Below are 12,493 nucleotides of genomic sequence, written 5' to 3'. Positions count from 1 at the left end.
CTCTCTCTCTCTCTCTCTCTCTCTCTCTCTCTCTCTCTCTCTCTCTTTTCCCATTCTTATATTTCGCTGTTACTCTTGGCTCGTTTCGTTCGAACGAGATGCGTTACGAGACAGATATATCGAAGTCCCTTGTTATATCGTTTAGCACGTATATTACGTTCAGCGATACGAGCAAATCGTGTAGATATTTTCAGTTTTATTTTACAGTCGATATCACCACACACATCGAACGAACGAGATCCTTACTTGTGCTGACGTATGTACCCCTAAAGTTATGCGTACTTTTCGAAAGTACGAATCGAAATATCTTTCTTACATCAAGCGTTATACATGTTTTAATAGATGTTCGTTTTAAAAATCGTTTATCAATAGAATTCGTTCGTATTAATTGAAGGAGTGCTTACGATTTCATTTTACCATAAATTTCATTGGTATCATTTGTGGTATCACAAAATGTAATCGTTTATGCAGAAATGCATAACGAATCCGTTTCGGATTTAACATTTCCATCGAACTAATTTACTTATTAGTGATAATGAAATCGTTAATGGACTTATGATAGAGACGCGCGATCATTTCAAACAAACAAAACCACTATTATCCATCAAATAGTTTACACGTTAGTCGTTTTAGTAGCTATGTTTTGTGGTGTATGCTCGTAACGTATTTCTGTGATACGTTTCCACGAACACGTTCGTATGAAAACAGCTTAACAATCACGATCGACGATATAAAGCAAATCAAAGGACGTAGAGACACGTATAAACCTATATCATACACCACGTAGAAATTTACGGATCACTGATATTCCAATCGAAATTTGAAAAACTGTACGTTATATAAGCTTGTTCGAAATCCTAGTCGAAAATCTTTTCGAGCTGTTTTTTTTTTTTATTTTTATTTTTTTAATATATATTTCCATACATATTCTTGTTTTCATCCTTTTTATTTCGATTTTATTCGTTAAAATCAAAATAGTGCTTCGATACATCGTATATACACATAGAAATTAAACATGCACGTTCCATTCATACATCACACGTTCGCATGAATATTATATGTTCGTTGATACCGTTGATCGAGCACACTTTGTTAACATTTTGCAAAAGAATGAGTTTGAAACCGCACAAAGCAGAACGGTTAGAAATGCTAGTACGATAAAATGTCCCCTTTCAATTAACTATTAAAAATGATATATTATAGAAATTGAAATTATTTTGTGTCGATGGTCTGACAATGGCGATATAATGTATGATATAAATATTATTTCTTTTAAATAATTTTCACGTTTATATTTCTATATTACCTAGATAGGTAACTTTTTTTTTTCTTCGACGAATAAACGAACGAACGAACGAATGAACGAACGAACGAACGAACGAACGAACGAACGAACGAATGAACGAACGAAGAAAAGAAAAAGAGGGAAATAGAAAAATGATGGCGGTGTAACGTAGAACATCGTACACATGTATCCTTTTCCTAGTAGCACATAAATCCGTCTTTGCCGTACGATCGGTTTACGTCCGTAAGTAGTGTAACACAGAAAAAGAGAGAGAGAGAGAGAGAGAGGGGGGGAGTGGAGAGAGAGATAGAGAAAAGTAGGGGTTGCTTCGAGCGGTTGCCCCGACGTAGAACTTTACTCGTACCTTTTTTATACGACGATACGGATGACGTTTCTAGCCGCGACGGATATCCGGCCGTTGCTTCGTTGCTTCGCGGAAAAGCGCGATACGTCCGAGCAATTGGCCGATCTCCGTTGAGAAATGTTCGTCTCATAGACCCACCCTCCTTACGGTATTTCTCTCCTTCTTCTTTTCCTTTCCTCTTCTCGGCTTCTCTACACTCGTTTCCTTTTGCTAGAGACGCCTTCTTCTGCGACATACACTAACACACATAAATATCGGGCTTTTGCAACGAAAGGAGAAGAAAGGAGAGACTTATCGCCGAGCAAAAGTATAGTACTCGCAGTTTTTCTTTTTTGTTTTTTTTTTCTCCGTGTTATTTTTCTATTTTTCTTTGTTTTTCTTTTTTTTTTTTGTTCCCTCCTGTCTTTTCTCGCGAAGATGGAAGGATATGGCGAGGAAGAGGGAGAGAAAAAGAGAGAGAGAGAGAGAGAGAGAGAGAGAGTCGATCGATATCTATGCGTACGTGTGAGAATGATAGACAAAAGAAATAAAAGAAAATAAAATAGTAAAAGAAAAAAGAGGGTGAGAGAGAGAGGGAGAGTTAGATTGATTTATTATATTCGGTTTTCGACAAAATAGCGTTGCAAACCGAAATAAGACTAAAGGGTAACACGTGAAAAAATAATAAACGAACCTGATACAATAATAGATTAAGTAGAAGAAGTAACAGATTTCGAATATATTTTATTTTTAACTTATGCAGGTGTGTACGAGTGTGTGTGTGTGTGTGTGTATGTGGTATATATACATATATATCTAATATATATTTATATATATACATACACACGCACACAAACGCTTAATATAATAGTTACGAATCGTAGGATTGTATGTGACAGTTAAGGGCCACCGCGGTTAATACTTGATTTTGGTCTCGTAATTACATGACGTAATCGGATTATAGGAACGTCGGTATATTTCAATAAATTAGTCGGTAGTAGGTATTCCTTTGTTGGGAATTACCACCGAGCGAACGCGGTCTACCGAGTCAATATTCGAGTATTAGCGGATTCGAACTTTATTATCTGCGTAATGTCGCACTGAAGCGGGCGTACTCTGACGAAACAATGGATATTTAATGTTATATTCATCGGCGTCGTCTCGTTACAAAACGGTTGCGAGTAAGTGAGTATGTATGAGTAAAGAGAGAGAGAGAGAGAGAGAGAGAGAGAGAGAGAGAGAGAGAGAGAGAGAGAGAGGGAGAGAGAGAGAGAGAGAGAAAGAAAGAAATAGATAGAAGATAGAAGCGAACAAAATTTTACGCATACAGGATCAAAGCGTGCAGAACCACCGCTGCGTTACATTTGCATAAGAAAACAGGAATCTCCAAACGCGTTATCCTACCTTTTTATTCGCAAATATGTCGGCCAACTGCGAATTTACCTCTTTTTTATCTCTCCTCGGACCTACACCTACATATACACATTCACAAAATCTCCCTAGTCAAGAGTTTCAAACACCGCAGAGTGATTACTTTCGAATAAGCTTTTTTCCCCCATTATTTTTCACGACAATGTAGGAATTACTTTAGGGGTAATCTTTCAAGAGAAATAATACGAATTTGTGATAGAGAACGACGTTAAATATTTAATTTAGTACTTTGACGTATGAGAAGATTATTTTTATTTGATAATAATAAAGATAAAATGTTAAAAAATACGTAGATTTCCTGAATAAATATCTCTATCTTTAAAAGATCAAACTATAAAGGATTAGAAGCTATATATAAGGAGGATCCAAGGAGAGAGGATAATATCCATAAATTTTTAAGAAATGATGTACCATACATCTTGCATATGTATGTAAAGTCCTACGATTTTTTGCCATCCTTTTTCTCTACCGTGATTTATACGAACTCGCAAAGTTTTCTTTTTCCTTTTTTGTCTCCTCCTTTCGTTTTCCTTTTATCCTTTTCCTTTTCTTTTCTTCTTTTTTCTTTTTCGAGCCTCCTCTCAAGGAGACGCTGCCTGATTAGGATTCTTAATCGACCGAAACCTGGCGCCGTTGTAGTTTCGAAGTCGCCGCGCGTTTTTGCTCGAGATAACGCCAAGATAGTGTGCTGTATCCTGGCAAAGGATACCTTGGAAGAATATGCGGAGCGTACGAGCCCGAGGTAACGCGGTTATTAGCATACCGATGGTTCTCGAAATTGCCACATTACAAATTCTGCATGAGAGAGAGAGAGAGAGAGAGAAAGGGTAAGGGTTTTAAACGTTTCGTCGAGCATGATGGAGCACGAACGAGAAATTATATATATATATATATATATATATATATATATATATATAGAGAGAGAGAGAGGGACAGATATATAATAAAATAATATGTACATTCTAATTGAACCCTTCTCGTAACACAAAGCTATTTTTTTATTTTTTTTTTTTACATTATAATGTATATATAATTTAACGATTATTCGGTCAAAGTAAAGGAAAGACGAAATCATATGCAAGTAATTAGATTAACAGCCCTTCCAGCAACAATTTCGATTTAGAAAGACATGTGGTTTGGGAAAGTCGGCATTTTCGTCGACTTTATCGCGTGATTTATGTACGAAACTTTAGGACTTCAGCCAATTAGGAGTTACAAAAGTCGTAAAATTCGCACAGTGCGAAATTCGATTTATCGCTGATCGAAAAGGGTATTTCGCGACTCGATGAAATTCTTTACACGGATTTCTGTAAGTAGATTATTTCTTTTTACTTTTATATTTTTTCTTAAATAAAAAATGACGGCGTGTGACCGTTTTACTCGGAGAATATTCTCCCTCTTTCGTCGTTTGCATGCAAATTTTTCCTCATACTTACTTACTTATTTACGTACTTAGTTACTTATGAAAATACTTTAGCGGGTTGGTCGATATACAGCGTAATGCGAAATGCGAAATAACGAGAACGTTGAAAAATGAACGCATTCAACGCAGCGATAATATTTAGAAACCGTTCTCTGATCGTTATCTCTTTCTCTCTTATTTTTTTGTATTTTTCCTTTTTTTTTTTTTTTAATCCGATTTTACGCAGAGTAAACGCGGAAAAATTAAATGGATACGAATTTAATCACGCGTTCGTTTATGTATCTATTAATCAAGCTCATGTTTAATGAAGCTTCTTTCGAAACGTTTTGGTTTTCTCTTTCATATATATATATATATATATATATATATATATATATATGATATGTATGTATGTATGTATGTATGATGTGTATATATACACACACATGTACATACGTATGTATTGATTCCTCGTTTCATTACAACTCGTTAACTCACTTGTTGTTTTTTATGTAAAATGAAATCAACGACATCTTTGACATCAATGATAAATTTATTTTCTTTCTAATAAGCTCGATCTGTCTTTTTATTCGTTCATATTCATTGATTACAATGTTCATGAACTCATTATCGTTAAAGACATTTTTTTAAAGGGCTTGAAATTGAATTTATACGTCATTAGTATTTCCTCCCTTTGAAATACTCTATACATTTTATATTCCTCTCTAAGATGAAATTCCAGCAAAGGTTTCCCGTCATATTTTTCCACAGAATCGCCTCGTAAAACACGGCCGCATAAGATCGGTGCGTGAAGCGCGAGGCAGACCTTTTTCTGGTACATACGACCTTAAAATAGCGAACGGTAAGCGCACACCAACGTCTGTTTAGATTTATGTCTACACTTTTCAGGGACGACTGCTGGGAAAGGCCGACGCGTACTTCAGTTCCTTTCGGCGTTGCAACTATCCACGAATCAGAGCACCTAACGCTACTCCTGAGATAGTTTACGAGTGTGCTCGGTACTCTAGGTACGTATGTATGCATTTGTGTATTTATTGATTGTGCGTATTCTCACATTCATTGCCTTCTCCACAGACCCTATAGATATATCTATATATATGTTTGCGGTACGTTTGTGTATACACGTGCCGCCCATTTACCCGCGTTTCCGCGACCGGAACCGCATCCTTCTCGTTTAGCGCGACCAGAAATTCCTGAATGTATCACCACTGTGCCTGCTCGAAAATGGCAAATATCGTCCGCCCCATTGTTTGCCAAAACTGAATCTCTTCCTCTGAATTTTCGCGTATACGTGCGTGCGTGTATTTCTTCCTGTATGTGTGCGTAAGTACACATAAATACATAACGCGTGTACACGTAAAGCGGAAAGATATTCGAGAGGTATACAGAAATTCGAGACGCATGGAAAAACAAAGCGTTCCCTTTGAAATGTTGTTAAGTGCAAGTTCGTTTGAAATTTCCTATAATTAATCATTAATCTATATATATATTTTTTTTTATATTTGTATATTTATTATAGGATGCCTTTTGGCTGGTTTTATGGATAGTATGACGAATGAAGGAAGAAAAAAGGATTACTTGTTTTTTTTTTATTTTTCATTTTATATCGTATACAAGTGAGGAAGAATTTGTTTAGATTATCATTGTTTTTTTGTTGTCCCTTTCTTTTTTCCTTGAGAGTAGCGAGGAAATATTTTTTGAGCGTGCGTTGAATTGCGCGCACACACACGCACACACATATGTGTAGGTATAAATATATACTCTCGTATGTGTACTATATAAAAATGTAATTTTACGGGATTTATCGATGAGCGTAAATACATTTATTGAAAATAAATTGTTACTAACGAACATGTCAAAGTACTAGCCGTGAAAGAGGTATGTAAAAAAAACATACTAATAAAACATTAATTTCACGACAAAATGCAAATTGAACGAACGTTCACGGCCGATTACAGTTTAAAAAAGAAAGAAAATTAAAAAAACATATCGTCTCTTAGTATTCTATGCAAAATAAATAATTGTGAGACCGACAAATTCAGAGGGATACAATTGATTTAACTCTTGCATTTCCCTCAGGCGTATTCGATAGAGAGGAATCCTTCACATTAATGATTACCTATCGATATCGTGCATATGCATCAATATTTGTTCATCATTAATCGATCTACTTTCATTTAATCTGTCAAATGTTTCATTTGTAGTTCGATATTAGTTTCGAGGTAAAAGAAATAAGAAGAGAGAAAACAAAACGAATGCCATTTGAAATATACGTCGTACGATAAATTGAAATAATCGTCGAGTAATCGAAATGAAATAAAAATAATCTTTTGAAAGAGATGAAACTTTCTTGTTCGATTAAGAATGAAATATTTTAAAAGCGTTAAGTTTTTGAGACGATACTAATCATTGTTAAAGCATTCAATTTCAAATATATACATTCATACGTCTTATTACTTAATACTAAGTATAGAGGTATTGTTATTTAAATAATAACTTTATTATTATACGTACATAACTATGCGTTAGAGTTCTGCTAAACTGAACACGTTATTTTATTTAACTCGAAATCCTTTTATTAATTTTCAAACTCGGCTAAGAAACTATATTCTTTTGAGTCATAATATAATAATCATATATATGTATATTTCATAGCATTCAAAACAATGCGAGAACGGCTTTCTCAACAATTCGTTGATAGCCGAACTTGGAATTAATTACGAGTGTGTAAGGTATATTGCGGTAGGGATGACGTATAAATTATTCTGTAACTGGCAACAGATATCCCGAGCGTAACGTAACGGAGGCAAACAATGACGACTATCAACACGGGATGGAGTATCCCAAGCGAAGCTGTGAACGGCATACTCACATATACATATAATACATGCATACATACGTTCAGAGATATCTTTTGTAACTATCAGAAAAATGTTTGCATTGGAATAAAATAATATCCTTTTAAAGAGTTAATTTCGAAGAAAAATGACGAAGAAATTTTCTTCTTTTTTTCTTTTTATATCTTTTATCGTACACACAATTAATATCCTTTTACAAATAAAATATACATGAGAATTTATTGCCATACTTTTTACTTTTATATTACAAAGTATACATTTGTTACATACTAGATATTACAAAAGATATCTTAAAAATGTTTGAAATAAAGTTTGCAAAATCGAATGTCGGTGAGTAGTAACTTTCCCTGTACTTTCAGTTAACGTGTTAAACACTACCCTCTTTGAAATTCTTTACGTACTTTATAGAGCGTAAAAATTGTTTTCATATCTATATATAAAAACTTGAAGTACTTCGTCCGATTTAGAAAATATTTTTAAATTTGAAAGTCTTTGAATATTTTCTTGACAACCTCTCACCCCCTTCGTTCCTTCTCTAAGAATGAGAGATTGAAAATGTTTAAGGAATATTTCATAATAAGAGCTTTCAAAATAAAATAAAATTTGCAGTTTCTGGGATATACCAAGCGCATGGTGGCAAGCTAGCACGGTAACGATGGGGATCGGTGTATCGATTGCTGTGATCGGTGCTTTAACTCTTCTAGCAGCAGCATCTTCTTTTCTACCCCATATACTAAGGACTCCGAAGCATACGAGGCTTCTTGGTTCCATACATTTCATAGCCGGTGAGTAATCCTTGTCTCGTCTAACAACTAACTTCGATTCTAACGCGTACCATGTTCCAATTGCCGGAATAGTCGAATTAACTCGTCTCGCGTCTTGTCGGCAATTTGCTCCTAAAGGAGAGGAGAGTATCATAGCATTCAAAATTTACTCGATCGTTCTCGTCGATTCTGATCGAGAGTAAATAGCTTTACGACTTGTGCTAGTATACCGTAATGGAACGTAGAACATTTAGTTGCTTCTAAGGTAGCTATTCAATTTAATTTAATTGTACGTTTATATACCGGGCGTTTCAAACGAAATTAACGAATACATTTATAATGGAAAAAACATTTAATAGATTTACGAATATCTATATCGCGTTTCGCCCGAATAAAATATTTCCAATTTATTCGCTATCATTAATATTCTTCGATCGTGTCTTACCTCGATACGAATTTATCCTCGTACTTTTTAAGAAACACCCTGTCTAATTTGAATGATCGTCGAAAGAGAAACCACATTGGATCACGCAATAATCTGGAATTCTCGGAAAATCGAGAAATTTATCCTTTTACCGAAAGCCTATCGAACTTTCCACGTTCCTGTTAAATGGTCCCGCTTATAACCGAGTTCCTCGAGGTAATCCTTCGATCGACGTTGCTATCCTTGAGATAATCTACCGCAGAATCGAGTTTATCTCGTCGTCGTCGTCGTCGTCGTCGTCATCGTCGTCGTCGTCGTCTTCTTCTTCGTCGAGCAACCACCTTACAGCGGTGAACCGTGACATTTCTGGAATTTCTCGGTTTCAAGCGTGTTTCTATCAAGGAGAGTGGGAAGATCGATGGTATCTCTACGTGGAAAGTTAGTTCACCCATACAAAGGGAGGCACAGAAACAACATACGTTTCCTCTTTCTATTCTCATTTTCTTTTTCCTTCTTCCTATCCTCCTTACTTATTCTCTAGTTTGTATAATCTTATAGCATAGAATATCAAAACTAATGAGAGAAATTCCAGCTGTCTTATGTCTCTATGTTACAGCTGCAATGATATGTGGTGGTTTGGTGATGTACCCTATTGGATGGGACAATCAAGAAGTACGTGAGTCCTGCGGCAAGACTGCGAACGTGTACAATCTCGGTGAGTAAGCTGTTTCTCTATCTCTATTTCTCTCTCTCTCTCTCTCTCTCTCTCTTTCTTTCTTTCTCTCTCTCTCTCTCTCTCTCGTTGTAGAAGCAAGCTCGTCATTTCCTTCTCGTAGAATGGCGCTAATCGCCGATGTAAGGGTCGACCGCGCAACGATCATTACGCACCTCGTATAACCACGGAACTAACGACGCTCTTACTGTCGGTTTCTCTCTCTTTCTCTCTCATTCTCTCTCACTCTCTCTTAGAACTTTCTGCATCCTCGAGGCAGGCACGAGCCCTCTCACCCCTTTTCGTGTTAGTTTATGAACCTAGGCTGTTTCGCGGACTTACGCTATTCGTTCGACCTTAACACTAACCTTCCTAACCGTTTATTGCTATCTGTTTCTCTTGTTTCTTTATTACTATATATATATATATATATATATATATATATATATATATATATCTGTTTCATTATCTGTTTATCTATTTTTTTTTTACTATTCCATATCTGTCTATAATACATGTACATGTATATATATATATATTTTTTTTTAATTTATTGCATACAGACAGCACTAATAAACATCGAATTAAAATTCTAATCTAATTTGCTCTCGTCTTCAGTTCTCTTTCAGTCATTCCTTTTTTCTATATTCTTTCTCTTTCTATTCTCTTTCCGTTTCCCCGGAAAGGGTTAATCAATTTGAAGCTTCCGTCGCGACCCTATCCCAAAGAATTCCCCAAGGATTCCAGGAGAAATGAACTTATCTGCGACCGATCGACCCGACAGGAAACTGTTACGACGCGCGACCGCCCCTGGAATTAACTTCTCGCGAGAACGTTTTCGATCACCGAGATTTTTCCGCGATTTATTGAGGAATGAAAAGGAGAAAAAGGGATAGATAGATAGATAGATAGAGAGAGAGAGAGAGAGAGAGAGAGAGAGAAAGAGAGAAACGTTTGTCGAGTCACGTTTCTTACGGTTCGTTCAACGATTTGATTATAAGCAGACTTTCTATTAAATCGAACTTCGGTGATCCATTTAATTTTCGAGCAATTTTAATGGACGTTTAACGATATTTCGTGTTCCGTTATGTTGACATAGCTGGAAGATTTTCTGAAAGCTTTTCTGAAAGTTGCTTTCGTGAATAGTAGCAGTATGTACTTTGGAAGAAAATCTGTCGAAAAGGATTTTTGTAGAAAGTTTAAATCGAAGGAGAGAGAGAAAGAGAGAGATTGTAGGGAAAGGGAAGTCATTTTCCTTAACGAAATAGATTTAAAACTGCCATGTACATACATACAGACACACACACACACACACATTCGTATTTGTACGTGTCTGTATATGTATGTACGTGAGTTCGATTCTATCTTCACACGTTTTGTACGCTAAGTATATCCTATTCTCCGATACTCTCTTTTCTTCGATTTTCAAAAAAAGATTTTCCGATACTCTTCCTACGTACTACAATAAGCAGTAAGTTCTTACAATATTATCCGTTCTATCGTAAAAACTATTGACGCCAACGACACTTTCCTTTTCACCGAATTAAACGTAACTCTGGATTTATTTAACGTCGGAAAAAATAATAAACGAACTTTCGTAAGATACATATATGTATATTCGCAATATGCTCGTGAACTAAATTACGATGACTCTTTAGGGGAATCGACAAGTGCTTTTAGAATTTCAATCGAATTGAATAACATTTCGTTTGAATCACCGAGGATGATGCATCGTTCGTAATAATTGGCTCGACGGTGTCTCGTGAGAGATCTCTCCCTTTCTCTTTCTCTCTATCTCTCTCTCTCTCTCTCTCTTTCTCTCGATTAAGCTCAAATCTTGAACTTGAAGTGTCCCTTAGGGTAAGCGTATTGTTGTGACAAGTGCACGTAATCGCTTATGGGATAGGATAGAACGATGATACGTAACCATATATAAGAGACAGACAGAGAGATAGAAATAGAGATAGAGATAGAGATAGAAATGCAGATGGAGATAGAGAATCAAGTTGTATTTGAACGGTGGAACAACAGAGACTAGTCCCGCAGCAAAGCAGAAATTCATCGGTCAAAGAGAGGACAGGTTTAGAGTCGATGATGACCTGTCAACGGTTTGTACGTTTCAGGCAAATGCTCATTGTCCTGGTCCAGCCATCTCCTCATCGGTTCGGTAATCTTGCTGATGCTGTGCTTCGGTCTGAGTTTCTGCACTGCCCGACACAAGCCGTCACACTCGCACACGGATCCCCTGCGCATTTGACAATCGATTCGCGCCTACTCCTCGCCGAAGACGACAACAACCACTCTCTCCTTCGTCACAGTCTGTTGATCGTCACTCTGTAGTCAACCGATGACGTACGTACGTACGTATCTTGTGTGTTCGTTTGTCTGTATACGTGTATATGTGTGTACGTGTGTATGTATGTGTACGTGTGACCATGTGCATCCATATACTTCATCGAAGAAGCACTAACGCGACTACGAAATTCATATTTCATCGAGAAATAGCATCGATTCTCTATTCCCGTTCTTCGAATATTGTTACGTATACTCGCGAGAATACGAAATCGATTGTTCTTTAAGAGTTTCAAATGTATGTATGTATCTTTACGTATCTATGTATGTGTGTCATCTTTTGACATGTATGTAGGTGTACGTATGTATTTGCGTGTATGTTTATGTGTATACGCACGTATGACTTAGTAGATAGAAAAAATAAGAAGACAAAGACCTATCTAATGTAACAGTCGAGTACTTGCGATTTCAACAATTGCACTTGTTATATAATGGGTTCGTTGTCGAGTCGCCATCCTACTTGACACTCTCCTATCATTTCCTTCTCTTCCTTACTTGTACCGTCGTAAGAGGAATTCTCTCGGAAATTCGAACGAAAGGATTCGATTTGAATTCTTTCTGTCTCTCTCTCTTTCTCTTTCTCTTTCGCTCTCCCTCTCTCTCTTTCTCTCTCTCTCTCTCTCTCTCTCTCTTTCTCTCTCTCTCTCTCTCTGTGAAGCTTCTTTTATTCTTTAAATATATCCATTCAAAAATTACCTAAGGCAAAACGAACGAATACCTCTTGTAAAATCGATTCTCACAAAACCGCCTTTGGCTCTTGTGCATAGCGTAGCATAGCATAGCACAGCGCAGTATTACATTGCATTGGAGAAGGAATTTTGGCTCTTACCTTCTCTCATGTTGGCATCTTTTTTCCACTTTTGCTCGCGGCCTTCGAACTCATTCGAATCCTTTCGTTTTG

At 36.4% G+C, this 12,493-nt stretch overlaps 1 protein-coding gene across 2 annotated transcripts in view; it reads left to right on the top strand.

Moving 5' to 3' along the window:
• LOC122626894 (LHFPL tetraspan subfamily member 6 protein-like) overlaps positions 1-11,981 on the top strand; it is a 23,108-nt gene extending 11,127 nt beyond the window's left edge. For both annotated transcript variants that reach the window (XM_043807431.1, XM_043807432.1), the window contains exons 9-12: positions 5,371-5,489; positions 7,950-8,125; positions 9,145-9,243; positions 11,364-11,981. In XM_043807431.1, the coding sequence (XP_043663366.1) occupies positions 5,371-5,489; positions 7,950-8,125; positions 9,145-9,243; positions 11,364-11,497 (528 nt within the window). In that variant the 3' untranslated portion in view covers positions 11,498-11,981. The remainder of the gene's footprint in view (positions 1-5,370; positions 5,490-7,949; positions 8,126-9,144; positions 9,244-11,363) is intronic.
• The last annotated feature ends 512 nt before the right edge of the window (positions 11,982-12,493 follow it).

The sequence above is a fragment of the Vespula pensylvanica genome, chromosome 2 (genome assembly GCF_014466175.1).
Source record: "Vespula pensylvanica isolate Volc-1 chromosome 2, ASM1446617v1, whole genome shotgun sequence".
Lineage (NCBI taxonomy): Eukaryota > Metazoa > Arthropoda > Insecta > Hymenoptera > Vespidae > Vespula > Vespula pensylvanica.
This window is presented reverse-complemented; position numbering and strand designations above follow the sequence as displayed.